Source organism: Diabrotica virgifera, chromosome 4 (genome assembly GCF_917563875.1).
Source record: "Diabrotica virgifera virgifera chromosome 4, PGI_DIABVI_V3a".
In the NCBI taxonomy this organism is placed as follows: Eukaryota; Metazoa; Arthropoda; class Insecta; order Coleoptera; family Chrysomelidae; genus Diabrotica; species Diabrotica virgifera.
This window is the reverse complement of record NC_065446.1, coordinates 240372021-240397488: the sequence shown is the minus strand read 5'-3', so window position 1 is coordinate 240397488 and position 25468 is coordinate 240372021. Positions and strand designations below refer to the sequence as shown.

The 25468-nt window shown below is 31.1% G+C and overlaps 1 protein-coding gene across 7 annotated transcripts in view; it reads left to right on the top strand.

Moving 5' to 3' along the window:
- LOC114327244 (DNA ligase 1-like) overlaps positions 1-25468 on the top strand; it is a 143351-nt gene that overhangs the window by 56722 nt on the left and 61161 nt on the right. For all 7 annotated transcript variants that reach the window (XM_028275813.2, XM_028275804.2, XM_028275789.2 and 4 more), the window contains one exon: positions 16481-16740. In XM_028275813.2, coding sequence (XP_028131614.2) covers positions 16481-16740 — 260 coding nt within the window. The remainder of the gene's footprint in view (positions 1-16480; positions 16741-25468) is intronic.

Below are 25468 nucleotides of genomic sequence, written 5' to 3'. Positions count from 1 at the left end.
AAAAATAGCCAGATACATAAAAAAGAAAGGAATAACACCAGCTTTCAGAACTAACAACAACTTAAGCAAACATATTAAAAACAATAAAAGCCGAAAGAGAAAGCAACTACAGAGTGGTGTGTACAAACTAACTTGTGGTGACTGTCCGAAAACTTACATCGGTCAAACTGGCAGAACTTTTGACAAACGGATAGCAGAACACAAAAGGGCTTTCAACAATAGAAAAACAGACACTTCTACATACGCACTTCACCTTCTAGATCATAATCATTCTTTCAATGAAGAGTTTCAAATTCTACATATTCAAAATAAAGGCCTTAAGCTATCACTTTTAGAATCAATGGAAATTAATAAATTGAAAAATACAGATATAATTCTGAATGACCAACTCGAGACAAACAGCTCCCCACTCCTCAACCTCTTCAGTTAAAGACTTAAAAAGGCAAACACATTGTTAAATATATCACTTGAGAAAGGCACTTTGCCGAAACAGCTGTAGTAATAACATAGTTGTAATAAATTTTGTGGAAGTATAGAAAAACAAACGTTTTTCATTGTTTTATTGTGAGACAAAAATTTTAGACAACTTTGAGATTCATATTACAAAATTAGTTAGAATGTTACAGGGTGTCCGATAACGGAGTGGAAGACCAAACATGTTTTTTTAAATGGAACACCGTGTATTTTATTTTATATTCGAAATCTTCTTAACTTCTCCATTACAAAAATATAAATAAAAATATGCACAACGGCAAAGTTTTATTGATGCCAATTTTTTATTTATTGTCACAATTTTAAAGAATGGTTGATACTGCTAATTTTCTTTATATCGAATACAGGGTGAGTCAAAACGCAAGTACCTTATTTTCTCAGTAATTTTAAATGGAACACCCTGTATTTTATATCACTATTGAAAAGTACCACTTACTAGACAAGGCGAAAACGGCGGGTTCGTTGGAAAAAATATTCCCATGAGATTTTTTTGCACAATCACATACTTGAGACACCCCAGAATAAGGTTCAAGAAGTCGCCCACGCGAAAAGTGGTCCAGTTTTTTTAACATTTTTTTTAATCAAATTGCAAAAATCAATATTTTTGGCCCGGAGAAATTTTTTTTTAGATTTTTCGGATCATTCTAGACAGAAAAGGTCTTTTATTATTTTTTCTCTAAAGATGATCGTGTTCGCGTTATAAGCAATTTAAATTTAAAAAGACGCGAAAATGGCCATTTTTAAGACTTAATAACTCGGTTAAATATTATTATTATGAAAGTCAGAAAGTGACTAAATCAAATTTAAAGCCACCCCCTTCATGATCCTGAAGAAATTTGTGTCATTAATTTATTACTAACCTATTATTATTAATTATTAATAATGAATGGTAAGATCGTATTGACGCGGCTGTAAATGTGAGTGCGAGTGAGATTCGCCATTGGACTGCCTGAACGGCATCTATTTCGCACTCATCATGGACGGCCGCCTAATACGTGCTCATTACTTTTACTTAAAAATAACTGCTTAGTAATCAAATAATGACAAAAATTTCTTCAGGATCTTGTAGGGGGGGGGGGCGGAGGCTTTAAACTTTGATTTAGTTACTTTCTGACTGTCATAGTAATAACTTTCAACCGAGTTTTTAAGCCTTGAAAATCGCCATTTTTCGTTTATTTCAATTTTAAAATACTTTTACCTCGAAAACGATTACCTTTAGAGAAAAATTATAAAGACATTTTTCATCCAGAATGGTCCAAAAAACCTAAAAAAAATGTGTTCCGGCCAAAAATATTGATTTTTGCAATTCGATTAAAAAAATTGTTAAAAAAAATTTGGACTACTTTTCGCGTGGGCGACTTCTTGAATCTTATTCTGGAATGTCTCACGAATGTGATTATGCAAAAAATCTCATGGGAGTATTTTCTCCAAAGAACCCGCCGCGCCGCTTTCGCCTTGTCTAAACGTACTTTAATTTGTATACAACATTCCCTATGTCTAAATTTATTAGTTTTCGAGATATTTTCATTTTTCACTGGACCAGTAGCGTGGCCACCCAGATCACCAGAATTTAATAAACTGGACTGATTTTTTTGGGGTTACGTTAAGAATGAAGTTTATAAAATGCCTCCAACAACAAGGGATGAGATAAAAAATAGAATACAAAGTGCATTTCGAAGTATGAATTTACAAACGTTTCGTAGTGTAAGTAACTCATTCAATGACCGTTTTTAGGCATGCATAAATGTGTTAGGAGGTCATTTTGAACAACTTATGCAATTAAATATTTAAAATATTTTATTAAAAGTAGCTTTTAATTTTTTCAAGAATGTTGTATTTTGTGTTCATGTAAAATTTTTTACTGATAAATTATTGTTCGTTCTTTATTTGTTACATTGCTACATTTAAGTACATAAAAAGTAGTTTTTAATTGTTTTCACAAAATGTGTATTTTGTGTTTGTGTTTTTCTTGTAACATTTATAACTAATAATTTTTCTTTCTTTCTTTATTTGTTACATTTACATACAACAGTATGTAGTTTTAAATGTTTCAAAAATGTTGAATGTTGTGGTTGTGTTTTTTTTTTGTAAAATTGATAACTAATAAATTATTTTTCTTTTTTTATAATTTGCTACATTGTTACATTGATTACAGGATTTATAATCTTCTTCTTTAAGTACCGTGCCCAAATTTTTAGGCGTGGGTAGCTTCCATAACAATTTGCCGATATCGTTCTCGATCTTGTGCGGCATGTAACAATTGATCTGCTGATAAGCCAGTTCATTGACGAAGGTTTCGGAGCCATGAATATTTCTTTCGACCAATTCCTCTTTTTCCGTCGATCTTTCCATTGAGTATTAACTGCAGCATCCTGTATCTGCTACCTCTCATTATATGCCCCAGATATTCAAGTTTTCTCTTTTTTATCATCTTCATTAAGTCACCTTCGCCTTGACCTACTCTGTTTAAGACTTCTCTGTTTGAAATGCGTTGAACCCAAGATATTCTGAGCATTCTACGATACGACCACATCTCAAAGGCTTCTAATTTGTTCATCATGTTAACCTTCATGATTCAGGTTTCACATCCATATAGTAATACAGGATACACATAACATTTTAGGAACTTGATTCTTAGTTGTAAGTTCAGCTGAGAGTTGCTCAGAATAGATCTAAGTTTCATAAATGCTCCTCTTGCAATTTCTATACGAGTTTTAATTTCTTCATCCGGATTTAGTGTCTCGTTTATCCAACATCCTAGGTATTTAAAATGGTTAACTTTTGTTATTGATTCATCATTGACAATTAGTTGCATAGGGCCGACGTCTTGTTTATTAACCACAAGTAACTTTGTCTTTGTTGCATTTATGTTAAGTCCGTTATTGGAGCATTCTCTAGTACTCTAGTGACTCGATCTATAAGGAATTGAAGATCTTCGATATTTTCAGCCATGATCGCGGTGTCGTCTGCATATCTGATGTTGTTAATAGTTTCTCCCCCGATTCGAACTCCACATTGGATTTATAATAAGTAATCGTAAATTGTCAGTTTTAGACAATTCAGTCATGGCTTACTTAAAATTTGGAAAGATTTTGACCCCTAATTAATAATTTGCTCTGAAAATGAAAATATCTCGAAAACTAATAAATTTAGACATAGGGAATGTTATATAAAATTAAAGTACGGTAATGGTACTTTTCGATAGTGATATACAATACAGGGTGTTCTATTTAAACTTACTGAGAAAATAATGTACTTCCGTTTTGACTCACCCTGTATTCAATATAAAAAAATAGCAATATTTTTTTTGAAAATTTTGACAATAAATAAAAAAATATGGCATCAATAATCCATTGATGTTGTGTTTATTTTAATTTATACAGTGAGTGGAACTTGTTACGATTTTCATATAAAATTGGATATAACTTTGTAAATACCCTGTATAACATAACAAACCTTTATATTCTTGCAATGGAGAAGTTAAGAAGATTTCGAATATAAAATAAAATACAGGGTGTTCCATTAAAAAAAAAACATAAGTTTGGCCTGCCAATATGTTACCAAACACCCTGTAATATTCTAATTAATTTTAATATACGAAGCTCAAAGTTGGCTAAAATTTTGTAATTAACTTTTATTACTATCTATTACTATAGCGGATCTATTGAGCTTTACCCCACTAATCAATCACCCTGTATAAATAGGGTGTTCTTTCAGTAAGAATTCCGAAATGTGTTGATTAATTATTAAAAAAAGCATATTGTGGCTTGTAATACCGATTAACAGAACCTATTAAATGTTATTAAATTATATTAATTATGAAGGTTTATAAACAATTTTAAACTAATTTATTTAATACTAGCTGACCCGGCAGACTTCGTACTGCCTCAATAGATAAGAACAAACTTTTGTAAACAATAAACTTAAAATAAACAAAAGGAATTCGTAATTAATAAACAAAAAATGCTCGATGTGAATGAGTTTTTATTATTTTTAATGAATTACACATAATGTTTGAAGAAATAAAGTTTAGTTAGAAAAAGTTTGCAGTGCAACAGTTGCAATCTTAAATTTGTTTTTCTTATAATGAATATAACAGCTTTATTTTATTTACATTCAAAAAAACCCTGTATTTATAATTGGGTTCGGGGTTGTCCAACTATATAGGTGTTGAAAAATAAAATAAAATTAAAATTAAATATCATTAAATAAAATGAAACAAAATTTCATAAAATTGAATAAAAGTCAATAAAAATAAATAAAACTGAATAAACTTAAATAAAAATAATAAATAAATTTAAAAAAATAATAAAATAAAAAAAAAATAAATATAATCTAATAAAAATAATTAAAATTTAATAAAATGAAACAAAATTAATTAAAATTAAATAAAATTTTATAATTTGCTGCTTGTTCTTTTCGTTTGCTCAGAACTTTTCTTCTGCTTGCCGTTCGTCAGAAAAGTTCGGTAGAGATATTTTTTGAAAGTTTCGAAAAATTAAGAAATTCATATTTTGCCCAAATTAAGTCCAAAAGTTAAACAGTTGCACTTTTCTTCGATGAAATTTGTTGCTCGTTCTTCTTCTGTCTTAATATTTCTAAGGCTTAAGATATTGTATTTTGGACACCGATTGAGCTAGAAAAAAAATTTAGTAAGGTTCTGTTCGGAATTTAGCAAGGAGTACACCGAATTAATTTCGTATTTTTCACGTCACTATTGTGAGAGTTATGACGTCACACGCAACCCCCTTATGACGTAGAGGTATAAAATATCGACATAAACCTACTCCCAGTCCGGTCGAACATAGCTGCCAAATTTCATAAAAATCGGTCAAGTCGTTTCGGAGGAGTATGGCAACAAACACTGTAAAAAGAGCATTTTATACATATAGCTGTAGAAATTTTGGTGGCTACTAAAATGACAATATAAAACCGTATAAACCTTCCCTGAACTTCCACAAATAATTCAACATCAAAATTAGCCAAATCGGTCCACACATTCTCGAGTTTTAGCGAGACTAACGCACAGCAATAGATTTTTATATATAAGATGCAAAACTTTAGATGGCTATTAAAAAATAACGGTCGAAGATAGAAAAGTGAAAATTTAGGGTTGTATTTACCTTTGCCTTCCACATCACATAAAATTAAGAAAAAACAGTTTGACCAAAAAAATAAAAAAATATTTTAGGGGGGCAGCCCCCGTTACGACGTACGGATATGAAAAATACGTAACAATCTATTCTCGGTCCGGTCAAATACACGTGGAAAATTTCATAAAAATCTATTCAGTCGTTCTCGAGTTATGTGTTGGTAACTGTCACGACTTTCTTTTGTTTATATAGATGTAAAATATTTAAATGGCCATTAAAAAATAACGGTTAGTGCTGGAAAAGTGAAAATTTAGGGTTGTATGTATCTTTACGTTCCACATCATATGAAATTAAAAAAAAAGAGTTTCTTTGAACAAATAGAAATAAATATAAGGCTGGCAAGCCCCCTTAAGACGCACGGGTATGAAATATAGATAACAACCTACTACCGGTCCGGTCGAGTACACTTGCAAACTTTCACAAAAATCGGTCAAGTCGTTTCGGAGGAGTATGGCAACAAACACTGTAAAAAGAGCATTTTATACATATACCTGTAAAAATTTTGGTGGCTACTAAAATGACAATATAAAACCGTATAAACCTTCCCTGAACTTCCACAAATAATTCAACATCAAAATTAGCCAAATCGGTCCACACATTCTCGAGTTTTAGCGAGACTAACGCACAGCAATAGATTTTTATATATAAGATAAATTTTTTTTTGAAATTTTAATGTTTTTTGGTTTGATCAACTTTATTGTTGAAATACTGATGAGTAAATATTCTCCAAAGTGGTTATTTCTAAAAATTGGCATACAATATTACTAACGCGTTATCAGAATTATTTTCTGAAATAAATATAATATAATAATAGTTGTTATAATATTATAATGTTATGTATTATGTGCTGACTTCCTGTTATTTATATAAAGGTAGGTATTAGATGACTAAAGATAAATTCCACATATGTAAATGATTCATTTTTTCTACCAAAGAGCCAGCGATCTGTGAAACTAAAGAAGAAATGTAATTCGGCTGCATTTGTTCATACCAAAATGTAGTGATAGCCCAGAAAGCCACTGCGCATCCGCTAGGAAAAATATTCTGATTCGGATTTTTGCACAATCTTACTCAAAAAGGAGCCCTTTTAACAAATTTGCATGTTGCGAGGACCAAAAGGTGGTCAAAAATTTTTTAAACGTTTTTTTTTGTTTTTTTCCTAAAATTATTTTTTTTGCATGGAAAAAAGTTTTTTTTTAGGTTTTTGGATCATTCCAAACAGAAAAGGTCTTTATTGACTTTTCTCTAAAAATGATAGTTTTTGACATATAAGCGATTAAAAATTGAAAAATTGTGAAATAGGCCATTTTTAACCCTCAAAAACTATGTGAAAAACTGAAAATTTGAATGTTGCCAAGGTAGGTAGATATTCTTTAAACATCGATTGATGAAATTCCGAAGAGTTTTTCGCAATACAATAATCAAAACTCCTTTGTTTTTTAATTGCTAATCAAGCGTGCGCGACACTACTTTCCACCGTTGCATGTGTATACAGTATGGTGCAAATGAAAGGAATAAATTCGTTTTTTCGTAAACCGGCGACTTTAAGGAAAAGAGGTCGATTTTTATTTTTAAGTTATGATATTGTGGCATATATGGTATACTAGTGACGTCATCCATCTGGACGTGATGACGTAATCGATGATTTTTTTAAATGAGAATAGGGGTCGTGTGCTAGCTCATTTGAAAGGTTATTCAATTTTCTATTCAGTAATATAAAAATTTCAATAATTATTCATACAAGATGTCCAAAAAAAATTTTTAAATAAATTATTTGAAAGAAAAGAAGAATGTATGTAATTTATTTAATTCAAAATACATTTTACTGTTATCCGAAAACTAAAAAATGTTTATTTCACAAATAAACATTGCTTTTCGATTAAATTCAATGTTCAAACCAGCTCCCGCCAGCCACCTCTTGGAAGTTTGAACATTGAATTTAAGCGAAAAGCAATGTTCATTTGTGAAATTAACTTTGTTTTCTGATTTTTGAAAGCAGTAAAATGTATTTTGAATTAAATAAATTACATACATTCTTGTATTTTTGTCAAATAATTTAATTTAATTAAATTTTTTTGCACACGCTGTATAAATAATTATGTAAATGTTTATATTACTGAATAGAGAATTGAAGAACCTTTCAAATGAGCTAGCACACGACTCCTATTCTCATTTAAAAAATCATCGATTACGTCATCACGACCAGATGGATGACGTCACTAGTATACCATATATGCCACAATATATGGGACGACTTAAAGTCACCGGTTTACGGAAAAACGAATTTATTCCTTTCATTTGCACCATACTGTATACATATACAACGGTGGAAAATAGTGTCGCGCACGCTTGATTAGCAATTAAAAAACAAAGGAGTTTTGAATATTGTATTGCAAAAAACTCTTCGGGATTTCATCAATCGATGTTTAAAAAATATCTACCTACCTTGGCAACATTCAAATTTTCAGTTTTTCACATTGTTTTTGAGGGTTAAAAATGGCCGATTTCGCAATTTTTCAATTTTTAATCGCTTATATGTCAAAAACGATCATTTTTAGAGAAAAGTCATTAATACCTTTTCTGTTTGGAATAATCCAAAAAACCTAAAAAAACTTTTTTTCATGCAAAAAAATAATTTTAGGAAAAAAAGAAAAAAAAAACGTTTAAAAAATTTTTGACTACCTTTTGGTCCTGGCAACATGCAAATTTGTTAAAAGGAGTCCTTTCTGAGTAAGATTGTGCAAAACATCCGAATCAGAATATTTTTCCTAGCGGATACACAGTGGCTTTCGGGACTATGAATTGTTAATTAAAATTTATTAAAATAATTGTATATGTCATGACCGAAAACTCATTATTTTCCATACCTGTTATTTATGTGCGTTATATCGGTTATTATCTACCGCTGTCAACTTGTTCTGTACTAGTTTTATTTTGAATAGCGTCTTTCTTGGCGCGTTTTTCCATATTCAAACCTGTTGGGAAAAGTAGATGCTACTAATATTTATCTGTAAGGTTTAGTATAGTTTTCAGTTCATGTACAATATGTGTCTGACAGTTATAATTGTGATGTAGAAGTTTTTTTATTAAACTTTAAAATATCGTTTTTGATTTAATTTTATATATTAAAATTAAAATCCTAATTAAACCCAAATATCTTTGATTAAAACTTTCAAAGCAAAAGGTACTCTAGTACGATGCCCTTTTCTGAAACCTGTCTGTATATTTCTAATAATATAGATATCTCACTTCTGACATTTTTAAAAATATCTTTGGTAGATGGTTTATTAGCCACGTATCAAATCTTTTTGCATTAACTTTTGCATATTTTCGTTCAAACTAAAATTTCAATAATTTATTTTTACTTCTCTCTTTTTAACAAGCGCTCCCTTATTTACTTTAATACGTTTTCTCCTTACAAAATACAGTCAACTCCCATTTATTCGTGGGTTTTATTGGTATGGTATTTACTGCGGATAATAACATTGCGGATAAGCCGCTAACTGGTTAAACGCAGTCAAATAAAAGCCGAAAGTAAAATTTAGTTTCACCTCAAATATCCTTCAGTATCTTAATTCTACAGTGCATTTTACACATCATCAGTTTTTCATTGAGGAATGCGTCGTTCTGCTCCTCTAGATACACTACTCTAGAAGTTTACACTTTACCCTTTATTTTCTCCTTGACATTTTCTTAAGATTTCTTCATCTGTTAGCTGCTCAAATCCCGGGTCGGTAGTATCGCTGTTTAGCCATTCCTGCAAGTTTCTTGCGTCCACGTTCTCTCCCCCAAGAACTGAATTCACTAAACTTGTAAAGTCAAGTACCGAGATCATTTTCATCTTCTTGAGATTGTCGTTAAAAATGGCTTCTACAGAGTCATAGATGAACGGGAGTTGGGTATGTATTCCTCGAAACGCATTTTCGCTGGCTCTTGGACTATAATCTACACTAGCACTATGCATTTTGTCAAATCATTAGTAACAGCCAATAGTTTGCAAGCTTTGCAAAGTAGAATTATATTAATTTAAACTTTAATAATTGCCAATACTAACATTTTAGCTTGAAAATATTTTAAAATCTCTAAAGCTGTCAGACCTGACATTAGAAAATACAAGGAGGAGAAAACTATAACAATTTGAAGAAAAAAAAAGCATGAAAGCATTGAGGAGAAAAATCACAAACGGCAAAAAGGAAATCTTCCAACTTAAAAGCAATAATGGAAATACAGTCTTAGATAGGCCAGGCATATTACATATTGTTCGTCCGCTATAATTTTTCCCATGCGTCACGATTCATTTCAAACAAATTAAGTCAAAACATAAAGTGAAACGTACGCCGGTGTATGTAGTATATAGTATACAGTCTACAAAATGCATATATGGTCTATACGCTGTGAGCTCGTAGGTAGAGGGGATAATTAAAAATTCGCGAGCGCCAGTAGCGACATGTTTGTAAACCTTTACTGGAAATTTGCTTTTTGACGTTCTGCATTAAGAGTTGCATATTATAGCTTTTAAATGTCTCACGAAAGTTGTTGTATTAAAGAGTGTCGAAATACTGGTTAAAATAGTAACTGTGTAAATATTCTACAACTTTCCTGTCGCTAAACATAAGGTGATTCAACGATAAAAATGGATTGATGCAATTAGAAAAAAGTAAGTAAACACAATTTTAATTTTAAAACGGTAGAAAAATTTGAGCTAGAGGATCAGTTAGCACACTCTCGAATTTTGGAATTTTGACGGTTTCAATTTTACAATCCAATCCTGAAACAAAATTTGAATGCGTGAAGATAACGACCAATCACAGCAAACGTAGGATGCCGTTAACTGTCATTCATAAGTTAATATTTAAGAAGTATTATACTATAATTATATTAAATTATTATACTTTTTTGCAGAATAAATTTTTTCTAATATTAGTTTTCAACATAAACGTCAAAACGATAAGCAAAGTCTTAAAAATAATCATAATGAATACCTAATAAATTATGTACTTACTGCTATTAATTATCGATTACAATCCAATTACTTCTTTACGTTGTAAATATTACACGATAAGAATTAAATAATAAGTTTGAAACAACTATTATTTTCTTTTCTACTGTCCTCTTTAAAATTCCGGCCGAAATAGGAACACTAGTCAACCGTTAGATGGCGATACCAGCCATACCAGCGAAACTCACAGAGTATAGGCTACACTTTTTTCTTTTCTTTCCAGAAAATTTCCGTTAAAAGTTATACTAGTAATCCTGTAGGTAGGTGGCGATACCAGCGAAGCTCGGAGCGTATAGACATTTTTCAGTGCGTCACAAATGATAGAAAAAAAGGTAAGTCCGTGATAGTAAACATTTATAACATTTATTCCAACATGACATTTTAGTTAAATCTGACAGTTGTCACATATTATTTGCTTTTTGGCATAAAAAAAATCAATTGTGTTTATTGCATTTATAAAAAGGTATTTTCTTTGATTCGTATAGTTTTATAAATTGTACAATTATATTCGTATACTTCGTCTAATTTACTAACCGTTGCAGGTCATCCGCGTCATAGCCTGTGACGTCGCATGATACCAACACGAAATATTTAGGCGGTAGGTGTGTTCTTTTTTAGAATCACTTTGCCGAGTACACTGGAATTACAGCCACTAGACATATTTTATTATATATGCGTAGAAATAATATTTGAAGATTTCTATTAATGTTAACCTAAAGAAATACACAATAATATGTTTCATTTAATTTGTATAAGTGTTTTTATGAAGCAGATTTGTTCGGATCACCCTGTAACTGTCATCGAACGAAGGTGACATTTTAGAATAGATTGGTAACATTTATTTGACAGTTGCGGTGATGACACTTTATATTTGTTTATATTCTTTACTATAAGTATCTATTTTATTTATTATATTTACTGTTTTTATTATTATTTACTTTACTATAAAAAGATCCTCTACTATAAAAATATAAATTTCACCTAATTTTATAACGACTTGGAATAATCCAGGTATCTGACAACTTTTTTAGTTGTTATTGTAGACATATACAAAGAAACCTACCGACTTTTTGCCAAGAGTTCGGAGCCGTTTTTTAATTATTAACAATGCAGTGCAAAAACGCTTGCACTGCAAATCTTAAAAGATTATAACTTAATTCTTGTTCTCTATTTCTTAAGTTTTTACTTATTTACATTGAATATTAATTCGTTTTGTTGTATAATCCACGTTTACAATAATTATGTGATATATTTGATTTAAAATGGATTCAGGATTTTTTTATACTTTGGCAACTATGTCAACTTAGATCTCTGGCGTAGATAATGACGTGCAACGGTAAGTAAATTAGATGGACTGTAGATATATTTTATAATTCGTAAATAATTTTTTTCGATTATAGCGCCATCTATCGACAACTAGAGTACATGTTATAAATGTCTGTAATCACGGAACTGCCTTTTTTTTTCTGTCACATACAATTTAATGCGTTAGAAAGAAATCGAAAAACTGTGACGCACTGAAAGATGCCTATGAGAAAGAGATTACACATCGACGTTCGTTTCACTTTATGTTTTGACTTAATTTGTTTGAAAATTAATCGTGACGCATGGGAAAAGTTATAGCTGACGAACTATATAGTGGAAAGTTTCTATGAAATGTTAAATCATAGTCAAGTTATACCACAGTTCACCAAACAGCCAATACGAGAAGTCCATAATGTATGATCGGAGGATATACCAGATATATCACGGGAGGATATTCAGATGATCTCAAAAATAATATGAAGAATAAATGAGTTCCGAGGGAAAATGGTGTAGTCATCAAAACAATAATTAAACTAGCTTTTGATGTCACCAATACAAACACTTTTTAATCTATTTCTGCATAACGAAAACATTCTGAATAAATGAGAAAATTCAGTTCATAAAAAAGGAGATTAATTAGAGTAAAATTTAGATTGGTCAGAAACCTTAACTCCCACAAAATCATCAGCGGAATAATTGAATCGCTTATTGTATAAAGGGAATAAGTCCATCTCAGTACGACTTTTAAATAAGATATACATTTTGTTAAATTAACGTCGACGGATCAATGAGCCTATAAGGGAAATTGGTATCTCTTACCAGACGCGAAATATCGCAGTTGCAATGCGAATGCAAAACAATCTTACTTTTCAATCAGAATACGGAGCGCAGTCCAGTCCTCTGAATCGCGATTTTCGGCTCTTATTGGAGCCTCATCGGAGAGAACGTAGTCTTGTTCTCCATACTCCAATTGATCAGCACCGAGAGCTTTTCCCACCCATTGCAACTAAAGTGAAAATATTAGGTGACTAGCGTCATCTGGCTATTAAAAGATGAAGTTTTCGATCCTAATAGCATTATTAATAATATTTAAAAAATATTAAAATATTACTAAAAGATTTTTAAATTGAAAACTTATTGGTCCATTTCCTTGGTAACACCTCCAAGGCTTCTAAAATTTGCAAACCAAATGGATGCTGAAGCGAAGAAGACAAGAGGGAATTCAAAAAACTTACAATTCACGACCCCGTCTGTTCAGCTGGTAAATTCCAAAGCAGACCTAGTTACTCGAAGGAGTAAAGACCAATATAAAAATAAAATAAAAAATTTATTTTTAATTCAGTTGCAATGCGAAGGCAAAACAATCTTACTTTTCAATTAGAATACGGAGCGCAGTCTAGTCCTCTGAATCGCGATTTTCGGCTCTTATTGGAGCCTCATCGGAGAGCACGTAAGCTTGTTCTCCATACTCCAATTGATCTCCATACTCCAAGTGAGTATGGAGAACAAGCCTACGTTCTCTCCGATGAGGCTCCAATAAGAGCCGAAAATCGCGATTCAGAGGACTGGACTGCGCTCCGTATTCTGATTGAAAAGTAAGATTGTTTTGCATTCGCATTGCAACTGAATTAAAAATAAAATTTTATTTTATTTTTATATTGGTCTTTACTCCTTCGAGTAACTAGGTCCATTTTCTGTTGGAATTTACCAGCTGAACAGACGGGGTCGTGAATTGTAAGTTTTTTGAATTCCCTCTTGTCTTCTTCGCTTCAGCATCCATTTGACTTGAAAATTTTAGAAGCCTTGGAGGTGTTACCAAGGAAGTGGACCAATAAGTTTTCAATTTAAAAATCTTTTAGTAATATTTTAATATTTTTCAAATATTATTAGTAATGCTATTAGGATCGAAAACTTCATCTTTTCATCTATTAATATTTATTTTTATTTTAAACAATATTCATTAGCTTCGTGTCTGATATCTCTGATGCAAATGGTGAAAGTATTAAATTGAGAAGAGAAGAGAAACGGAAAAGGGGCAAGCGAAACCCTGAAAAATATAAGAATGATGTAAGTATTAAAGCTCGATTACTTGGAAAAAGTGATGTTAGTCAAAATTACAAAACCTGATCGACAAACAGAACATAACTGCAGGTGTGTACTTGTACAAGATTTACGACTATGTACAGGTTGGCGCCTTTTCATATAGATGAAGGTTATATTGGGAGGAAATCTACTCACTACTTACTTAGAAAATGTACCTTAATATATATCTATTACCTATGTTTTTTTTCACTTACATTCCCGAAGAAGATAAAGAATTTTTTGAGCAATTTAAGGACTGACCGAGGACAAATAAAGAATATGATAGTGATTAGTTTTTTAAGTAATAAGCTTTAAGATTTACTTTAGGACTTGTTTGTAAAAATAAACGTATTTTTTATACATAGATTAATAATTATTATCAACTATTTTCAATGGGAAATAAGCCACACTTTTACCAAAATTAGGATACATTCCTAAATATTATAAACGATCATGAAGAGACAATAAAATGTACAATGGAAAAGGAATATAATAACACTCTAGAGGAAGTCAATAGAAAGAAAATACCACGAGTAGTAAGTCAGTAACATATCGAGTTAGTACATATTTTATATTTTAGTATTATTTATATAATATCTATGTATTTTTAATATTATTTATAATTTAAAATAGCATATATATTATATTAAAGTCAGAATTTGGTATTAGTTTTGAGAGTAGATTAAACTAAATGTAAGCCCAAATATTTACGATGTCGGGATATTACCTATCACGAGGTTTTTTCCTGGTTTTCCCTCGTGATTTACTATGGAATCTCTAGCGCGAAAATTTTATTGTCACCGTTACATTTGGTTGTCTTTTAAAAGACAGATCACATGCTATGATTTTTTGTGGCGGATATTATTGAGTTGGGTCGATTTCATGTAATCAAATAAACTACCTTTTAGTAAGTCGCCCCAGGAACGCAACTCATCAATATTGGCAATATCATTTTAAAGTCTTCTACTTTAAAATGTATAATACCTGTCTAAATTACCGATATAAATGAGTCAGATTAAATAAATTAGAAGATTTTTTTTACTAAGCAACAACATTTTTGTTTAATCTAGTATTATTTTGTATTTTGACAACGACACCCGATTTGGCCGTTAATAAAATCATTTTTTTGGTAAAAGTGTGGCTTATTTCCCATTGAAAATAGTTGATTATAAAAATGCCACAAGAAAATAGCTTCACAACAACATTAATAATTATTACCTGTAGAGCAGCAGCATTATTTCGCCTTTCCTTCATTTATTTTATAAAGGAAACAGGTCCCACCCCCTAAAACCGTCCTTTTGGCCTTAATAGTTTTCAAAGCCAAATTTGTTGTATCACAGGACACTCTACTAGCTTATTTCATATGTAGAACATTTGATAGGTCAAGTTTTTAAACTAATTAGTTTTTTTGAGTTTTCTCAAAACTAAGTACATGCGGACTTATATCCTTTATACAATAAGCGCTTCAATCGTAAGGAACACAACGTAAAATAGATGGACTGACGACCTCAAAAGAATAGAAGGAAATATTTAGATGAGGCTATGTTCAACAATGAACAAATCTATGATGATGATGGTGATTCTATTTGAGTTAAAGTTTGTTTAGCAGTAAATGGTTGACTTCAATTAGTGCGGTCGTAAATATTATTAAATTTATCTGACTTGGCCCATTGTTAAGACCGGTCCGCAGCGATACGCAAACGAGGTAGACAGAGTTGGTCTTTTGACAATTAATACTGACTAAACGGTACTCCTATAATAAAGCAAAGGATCCACAAAATTTACAATAATTACTACGACAAAAACAAAAAAACGGATGTAAAATATATTGCTTTGCCTTATATACCCGAAATTAATGTTTTCAAATGAGTTTTAAAATAAATTAAATCTATTTTAATTGCTAAGATTATAGAAAAACCAACATTCAAACATATGTAAATTTTACCTGAAACCGGGCCTTTTATACTATTATCGGTTAACTCAGGATGTTTATAATTGGTACTATTTGAAGTCAACCATTTACTGCGAAACAAACTTTACCTACTATCTTCATGTAGATTAACTGGTCTTATGGTGGCATTGTATATAGGATCTACTTCGATTTACGAATTCATTGCATTGTTCGTGAAGACAGTCCATGGCTGTTTTTTGACTGATTCGCGCACCTGAGGGGGTGCGCTTTCAAGCGAAAACGGAACTGCGCATGTGAATCAGTCAGAAATCAGCCAGAAACCAGTTATGCACTGTCTCCACGAACAAAGCTCATTTCAATTATATAATATTGTTATTATTATTGTGATATGAGCTTCGATTTTTTTGCGACTAATTTTCAATTCTATTTGGTAGAATTTTGTTCTTCTATCATCTTTTCCAATTCGTTCCAATTGGATTCATACTATGTAGGTACTAAATCATATATAGGTATTTTAAAAGCATCGTAACGTTACAGCTGGAGTCCAATTAAAGAAAATTAAAAAAGCAGAACCCAAAGAACCTCAGGAAAATGGAGCGAAAGAAAGTTTCTTTCAGAAGCCAGCGCTCAAACCGGTTCCACAGAGGGAAAAATCTCCCCCTAAAAAGGATCACAAAATTCACAATCTTCCGACTTTACAAAAAGCTTCGGAAAGAGTGTTGAAGAGTCCTCCAAGGAAGCCGTCTTTAGCTAGAAGTGATACATTGACGTCCGACGATGACGTTGAAATTGATAAGGTGAGTGCATTGCAAAATATAGGTTGATTCATTTTTTAAGCTCATGAAAATGATGAAAATATAATGACAAACACTCACAGGCACAAAATTCCGACACTTAAAATTTTTCTTGCGCCAGTTTGTAGGTACATGTATTGATATCGTTTGGTATTATTCCGGTAACAAAAAAATATGCTTGCATGGCATTATCCATACATGGGTCAATGGAAGCATTGTATTTTCTCCTAACTTTAAAAAATTACGTGGAAAAATGGAATAGCTGATTTTGTTTCATAGGCCTGTCATATTATCCTGGAGGCATCAATAACATTGTGTTTTTTGAATTATCCGAATATCTCTATTCTTGTAAGAGCTGTACCATTTTTTGTAAATAAAAACACTGATTGACTCATAAAATAGAGGTTGGATTGATAAGATTAGAATGGCCCGCATGCAGCACAGATCTCAATCCTATTGAGCATGTATGGGATGAATTAAAAAACCTATTCGCTCCTAGGCCTTCAGAAAATTTGGTACAGGTATGACCCTGGAAGAGGAATATCGGGCTATTCCCCAGGCAAGGATAACACATCTTTATTCGATGCTAAACAGATTGCGAGCAGTCATTGCTGCAAGAGGTGGACATACCCGCTATTGGATTATTTTGTTTTGTTGTTAATTTTGTTTTGTTTTGTTAATTTTAGTGCGTTTGATATTTTTGATTAAATGAACCTTCAAAGCAGTGTTTTTATTTACAGCTCTTACAAGAAAAGAGATATTCGGATAATTCAAAAAACAAAACGTTAGTAATACCTCCAGGATAATACAAAAGGAGTATGAAACAAAATCAGCAATCCAATTTTTTCACAGAATTTTTTAAAGTTAGGAGAAAAAACAACGCTTTCATTCACCCCCGTATAATGCCATTTAAGAAAAAAATTTTTGTTACCGGAATAATCAATACATATTACATCAATACATGTACCTACAAACTGATGCAATAATCTTGAAAATCGGAGTACAAATAATAAAGTTATAAATTGTCAAACTTAATCAAAAAATTTTAGTAACGGAATTTTGTGCCGGTGAATGTATAAATACATTATATATATGGGTGTTTATAAACAAATAAATGCTTCGAAATCTTCTTCTTTTCAATTATTGCTCTGTAAATCTTTAATATTGAACATTTTAGGGACGTAATTATTCATCAATAATTAAATACATAGCTTGGTGACATAAAAAAGCTTTTTTGTAGTAGATTATATTTTCTGATGCCGTCGACAATATAACAAATAGTTTAGTAACAATTAAATTGTTAATTAAAAATTTACGGTCGCAATAATAACCAGAATATATGATACACCAGAATAACTATGATATTCATATAAAAAGACTATACAGATCTAACATACATACTATAGAGAATTCAAATTTTACTATTTCAGCGGCCTCAGGAATGTTTTAAAGTTATAAACAATTTTTTGAACTATAAAAAAATATAATATCTCAGCAACTATTAGATTCAATTAAGAAAACGGCATTGGAAAGGACGCGGTAGGACTCTTCTTTTAAAAGAAAAAAAAGTTGAATTGCGAGGAGGGGTTCCTGATATCCAACCGGTCAAAGTTGACCAGCATTTGCGACGAAGTTATAAACAATAGGATGGTAATCTTCGAACTATTACCTTTTTATGTCGGTCCTTTTATAAATACAAATTTTCATATCTTCAAGAGACTTATACTTCACATATATTATAATAATAATAACGATTGGTATTACGCGTCAAAGATACCAAAAATACCAAAATCCCAATCAAAAACTAGGTTGGAGAAAATAGAATTTCAAAGTTCAAAATCGGTATACGTTAAAAAATATATTTTCTCGGCTTCCCATAGAGCAATTTTCTTAATCTTTTTTAATCAGAAGTAACTCGAGTAGAGCCACCTAACTGATGTACATATTACTAAATGTCAAAAATGCTTTAGTTTTGTTATAATAAATTATTATCCTGATTTTTCTACGCTGTAATGGTTCCCTTTGGAACTTTCTTCATAACAACTTAAAAAACAAATAATGGACGGATTATTTTTCTCTTTGTAGTGTCTTTTACTATTTTTAGTAGATTATTATGAGTTAAAAACTGCAGTTAATAATTAATGTTTTTCACCATCTTCATTCTAATTTTATGTACCTACCATCTTCATAACAACTTCGAAAATAATTTCCCGTCTGGCTTACTTTTCTCTTTGCAATTTCCTTGACCTTATTCAAGTGAATCACGATTGAGAATGAAATGATTTGCGTTGCAATTATCCAATCAATCACCTCTTGAGCATTTTAAGTTGCCAAAGTCTCTAAATTTAAACAAATCCACTCGATGGCAGAGTAGCGTGTGCGATCGCGTGGATCATTTTTTGTGAAATCAACTTCTATTCTGAATCAGAATTAGTTTAAAGAGTTGGTATAATCTTTCAGGTAAGTCTTCAAGTTGTTTAGTTATAATTAGTACAATAAATAATACTGTAATAAATTTATTCCTAATAAAACTATTGTTATACTAGGGCGACTATTCAAAAGTCGTATTAAGTCAATACAGCAATGCAATAAAGTTGCTCTGTTTTGGTTTCGTAATAGGGATTTCCGTTTATTGCTTGTTCTTAGAGTGCCGTCTCCCAATTTGGAGGTCACCATCACTATCTTTACTTCAATTACCGCTGCTCTGAAAAGTTCTGTTCTGTTCTGTCAAAAAATGCTATTCTAAGCATCCTTCAGTAACATCACATTTGAAATGACTGTAGCTTATTTAGTGTTCTTGCTTCATTCTCCAGCTTTCAAGTCCATTTTTACTCTGGGCTAATTAGCAAAATACAAGGAAAAGTTATTTACCAGCAATTTTATTGCTGGAATCGAATCTTATGATTGTATAATATAGGTATGCAAAGTCCGCAGAGAGTGTGCTATTTTTTTTATAAACAAAATGGCGCCCGAAAATCGTGTTTTTTTCAATTTTTGCTCTATAACTCCAAAGATTTTAACTTTATACCAAAAACACCAAATAAAAATTCACCGTAATTAAATTCTCTATAGAGACGTGTTTTTCCCGATTTACTTCGACGAAAATTTTTCCCAGAAAATGTGGTTTTTCCAACAAAATCTTTAATTTTCAACTAAAATTTTAGATAAGTAACTGTTTATCAATAATTAAATAACTTGGTAGTATAAATGCTGTTTTCGTATAGATTATAATTCCAGAAGCCGATGGAAATTGAATGAACAGTTTAGCAACAATTGAATTGTTAATTAAAAAATTACGGTCGCTATGATAATCACAATAATTATGATACATAAGATGAGTTTTGTATAAAAAGACACTGTACCTATCTAATGTACTTTACAGAATTGAAATTGGACTATAGTGCAGCCGATACGTGAAACAATTGTGCATTTAATGATAGAAGTATATAATTTGGACCACATATTATTCTGCACATATAAAGGTTCAAATTTAGATATGAGGCCATCTCAGATTTTGCCTTTTACAAAAATGGCGAGGATTCAAAATGGCAACTATACATTGTGACTAATAGCCTGATAACTTTTGAACGAGACTTCAGCTTTCAACCAAATTTGGTATATAGGTTCTTTTTTTGATGTATAAGATCGAGGTCTCGAACCGGAAGAATCGGTTTATGAGAAGTTGTGTTTTTCCTGGTTTTTATGTAAAAATATGCTGTTTTTGAAGTTATACTTCTTTAGGCGCGATTGGGGGTGAATTTTTATTATTCTGCGCGCATGCGCACACAGACAGTATGGAGTTCGTTGCTAAATCCAAAGAATATATTAGATATACTCTCTCTTAACGTCTATATTCTTTGCTAAATCTATTAAGGTATGTATTTATCAGTCCAAAAATGGTGCGAAAAGAATATATTAGTGTTTTTAGTAAATATATTTATTACAATTTTTGTGTCTTTGGATATGATTTGCTCGGGAGTAAGATAATAAGAATTATTAAAACATATTTATTTTTATACTTTACTTGATCTATTTGTCACCGTGATTATAATTATGTCCGAGAAGTGATGTAAACAGAACCGTGATAGGTTATTGGTAGAGCATTCGACTACAGATCGAGAGGTCCCGCGTTCAAATCCGGACAATTCATATTCCTTCTTTTTTTCTCCTTTTTTTAATTGTTGGTAATGTTTTAAAAAAAAATTTTGAAAGTGGTAAGTATTAAAATTAGTTTAATATTTAAATAAAATACAATTAAACTGTTTAAAGTATATTTTTTTCGTTGAAATTATATAATAGAAGTGAGGCGTGTAAATGCAAAACCGGACATGTCACAGTTAAGTAGTTTAGAGAAAAACTCAAAAAACTGTAGAATAGGTAAAACTTGATGGGTATTTTTAACGTTTTTTTACTATGAGGAAGATTGCACACAAATTTTTATAACTGAAAGGAATAATTAGCCTATCTTTACTGATTAATAATCTACACGGTTATTAAGGTTACTTGCGTTCGAGTTTGCAACAAAAATTTGGATATGTCTTGCTTTAAAACTTATATGACACATATAAGCGATGGGAAAATTAATAATGAGATTTTTTACTTTGACAGTGTATTCTATTAAAAAGGCAAAATGAACAAGATTTTTTTTTTGTTAAAAAAGAACAATTTTTATATTAAACATGGAATATTATTTTTCTTCTAAATATTCGCATGGTGGATTGTTATCATCATTATTGTTATGTTCAGTGGTGTGTTGGTCTTGAACACTATCGAGAATGTTTTTGTAAAAATCACATTCAGGCATAGATGACCAATCATTTAAAAAATGACAGCATAATAATGTCTCGATATCCTTCTTCTTTTTAAAATTCAGTGGAACACCGATTGGCAGTTCTGCTGGAGTAATTTGGGATATTTTTTTACCTTTTTTAGTAATAGGCAATGCATTTGACGCAGAAGAATAATAAAATCTAAAATCTCTAAAATATTGTAACAAAGCACTGTAACGTACTTATTATAATTCGAAACTAGTAATGATCACGCTGCCGGGAATAACAAAACAGACACGTGCTGCGCTACGTCATGTGATTGCAGTCCATTGGTCGAACGTCGATGTCCGATTTTGCAACCAAGACGCTTGGGCTTTGTCCGCTTTTGAAACTACAGCAATATTTGATTGTAATATTTTACGGTAAAAGACGTGTTTTGCAACGAATTTTCATTGTAGACTGATGAAATAGGTTATAATGAACATGAACAGAATCCCGGTGTTAGTTTCATTTCGACCAAAATGTGACATGTCCGGTTTTGCATCTACACGCCTCAAGTATAACTTCTTACGTGCGTACAAAGTACACACACATTCTTTTTTTTTTCAATTCCTTCACCCTGTATATAATAATTTCTCAAAAAGGTGATACCGGCGTTGAAAAGTGCAATTTAGTTGTGTTCGTTATAGTTAGTTTTGGTTATGTTAATTACCATTTTAATAAGGCAAAACGTATCTTCACATGTTCCTATATGCGGCAGATTCGTGCAAATATTTTAAGAATTATTGTGCATTTAATGATAGAAGCATATAATTTGGACCACATATACTACACATATAAAGGTTCAAATTTAGATACGAGGCCATCTCAGTTTTTGTTCCTTTTATAAAAATGGCGGGCATTCAAAATGGCGACTATACATATTATGTGACTAATAGCACGATAACTTTTGAACGAAACGACAGATTTCAACCAAATTTGGTATATAGGTTCTTTTTTTGATGAATATTATCGAAGTCTTGAACCGGAAGAATCGGTTTATCAGAATTTGTGTTTCTACTGTTTTTTTTATGCAATAATATGTTATTTCTTTTTCAATTCTTTCACCCTGTATATATAAATTTTTCAAAAAGGTAATAACGCCATTAAAAAGAGTACAAATATATTTTTTAGGAAATATTTTGAATGCTTTAGTTGTGTTAATTACCATTTAATAAATGCATAACGTAGGTTCACATGTACCCATGGGCGGCAGATTCATTTTGAATATCCGCCATTTTTGTAAAAGACTGAATCTGATATATATGTATAGTATGTGTGGTCCAAATTATATGCTTCTACCATTAATTGCACAATAATTCTTATATTATTATTTGCACGAATCTGCCGTACATAGATACATGTGAAGATACGTTATGCATGTATTAAATGGTAATTAATATTACTAGAGTTCAAAATATTTCCTAAAAAATATTTTTACGCCCTTTTCAACGCCGGTATCACCTTTTTGAAAAATTAATATACAGGGTGTCCCGAAAAGATTGGTCATAAATTATACCACTGATTCTGGGGTCAAAAAGAGGGTGATTAAACCTCACTTACCTATATACAATAGTGCACACAAAAAAAGTTACAGCCCTTTGAAGTTACAAAATGAAAATCGATTTTTTTTAATATATCGAAAACTCCTAGAGCTTTTTTATTGAAAATGGACATGAGGAATCTTTATCGTAGCAACATCTTAAAAAAAAATATAGTGAAATTTGTGTACCCCATAAAAATTTTATGGGGGTTTTGTTCCCTTAAACCCCCCCAAACTTTTATGTACGTTCCAATTAAATTATTATTGTGGCACCATTAGTTAAACACAATATTTTTAAAACTTTTTTGCCTCTTAGTACTTTTTTGATAAGCCAGTTTTTACCGAGATATTTTGAATATTTGTCGAATCCACCACCTATTTGTATATGGTTAAGTATGATTATAGACACCTGTTAATAATCTGAAAATTTATTTATAACTTAAATTTTTTGGTATATTTTGAAAAAGAAGCCACATCTCGATAAAAGTTGACTTACCAAAAAAAGACAAAGAGGCAAAAAAGTTTTAAAAACACTGTGTTTAACTAACGGTACCACAATGATAGTTTAATTGGAACGTACACAAACATTTGGGGGGTTTAAAGGAACAAAACCCCCATAAATTTTTTATGTAAGTATAGTAAAAAAGTAGCCGCATCTCGATAAAAACTGGCTTATCGAAAAAATACTAAGAGGCAAAAAAGTTTTAAAAACGATGTGTTCAACTAATGGTACTACAATAATGAATTAATTGGAACGTACACAAAAGTTTGGGGGGGTTCAAGGGAACAAAATCCCCATAAATTTTATGCCCGTTTTCAATAAAAAATCTTTGAGAGTTTTCGATATATTGAAAAAAATCGATTTTCATTTTGTAACTTCAAAGGGCTGTAACTTTTTTTATGAGCACATTTGTACTAAGGTAAGTTAGGTTCAACCGAACTATTTTTAACCCCAGAATGTGTGGTATAATTTATGACCATTCTTTTCGGGACACCCTGTATACAGGGTGAAGGAATTGAAAAAGAAACAACATATTTTTACATAAAAAAAACATTAAAAACACAAATTCTGGTAAACCGATTCTTCCGGTTTAAGACCTCGATATTATTCATCAAAAAAGAACCTATATACCAAATTTGGTTGAAATCTGACATCTCGTTCAAAAGTTATCGTGCTATTAGTCACATATGTATAGTCGCCATTTTGAACCCGCCATTTTTGTAAAAGGAACAAAAACTGAGATGGTCTCGTATCTAAATTTGAACCTCTATATGTGTAGTACATGTGGTCCAAATTATATGCTTCTACCATTAAATGCACAATAATTCTTATATTATTTACACGAATCTGCCCGCATATATAGATACATGTGAAGATACGTTTTGCACTTAATAAATGGCAATTAACATAACTAAAAAGCTAAAAATATTTACTAAAAAATATTTTTACGCTCTTTTTAATGGCCGTATTAACTATTTGAAGAATTAATATATACAGGGTGAAATAATTGAAACAAAAACAACATATTTTTTACATAAAAACCAGGAAAAACACAACTTCTCATAAACCGATTCTTCCGGTTCAAGACCTCGATCTTATACATCAAGAAAAGAACCTATATACCAAATTTGGTTGCAATCTGAAGTCTTGTTCAAAAGTTATCGTGCTATTAGTCACATATGTAGAGTCGCCATTTTGAATCCCCGCCATTTTGTAAAAGGCAAAATCTGAGATGGCCTCCTATCTAATTTTCACCCTTTATATGTGTAGTATATGTGGTCCAAATTATATGTTTCTATCATTAAACGCACAATTCTTATAATATTTGCACTAATCTGCCGCACTACTACTTAAGCGGCCTCGAGAATATTTTAAAATTATAAACAATTTTTTGGCTTATAAACTAATAGAATATCTCGGGAAATATTAAATTAAATTAAATCAAAACATCAAAACGGTATTGGAAAAAAAGCGGCAGGGCTCATTTTATAAAAGAAAAAACGTTTAATTGTGATAAGTGGTTCCTGAGATACTACCGGCCTACCGGTTGAGAAAGTTGACCGGCATTTACGGCAAAGATATAAACAATAGGATCATAATTTTCGAACCATCACCTTTTTATTTTTATCCTCTTTCTTCACACCAATTTTCATATCTTTAAAATAATCATAACATATATTATTATAATAAAAACTATCAATATTACGAGTGAAAATTGCCAAAAATAGCAAAATTCCAATCAAGAATCAGGTTGGAGAAAATGTAATCTCAAAGTTCAAAATCGGTATACGATAAAAAAATGCATTTTCTCGGCTTCCTATGGATCTTCATTCTTTTTTTGTTCCCAAGTATCTCGAGTAGAGCCATCTAACTAACGCA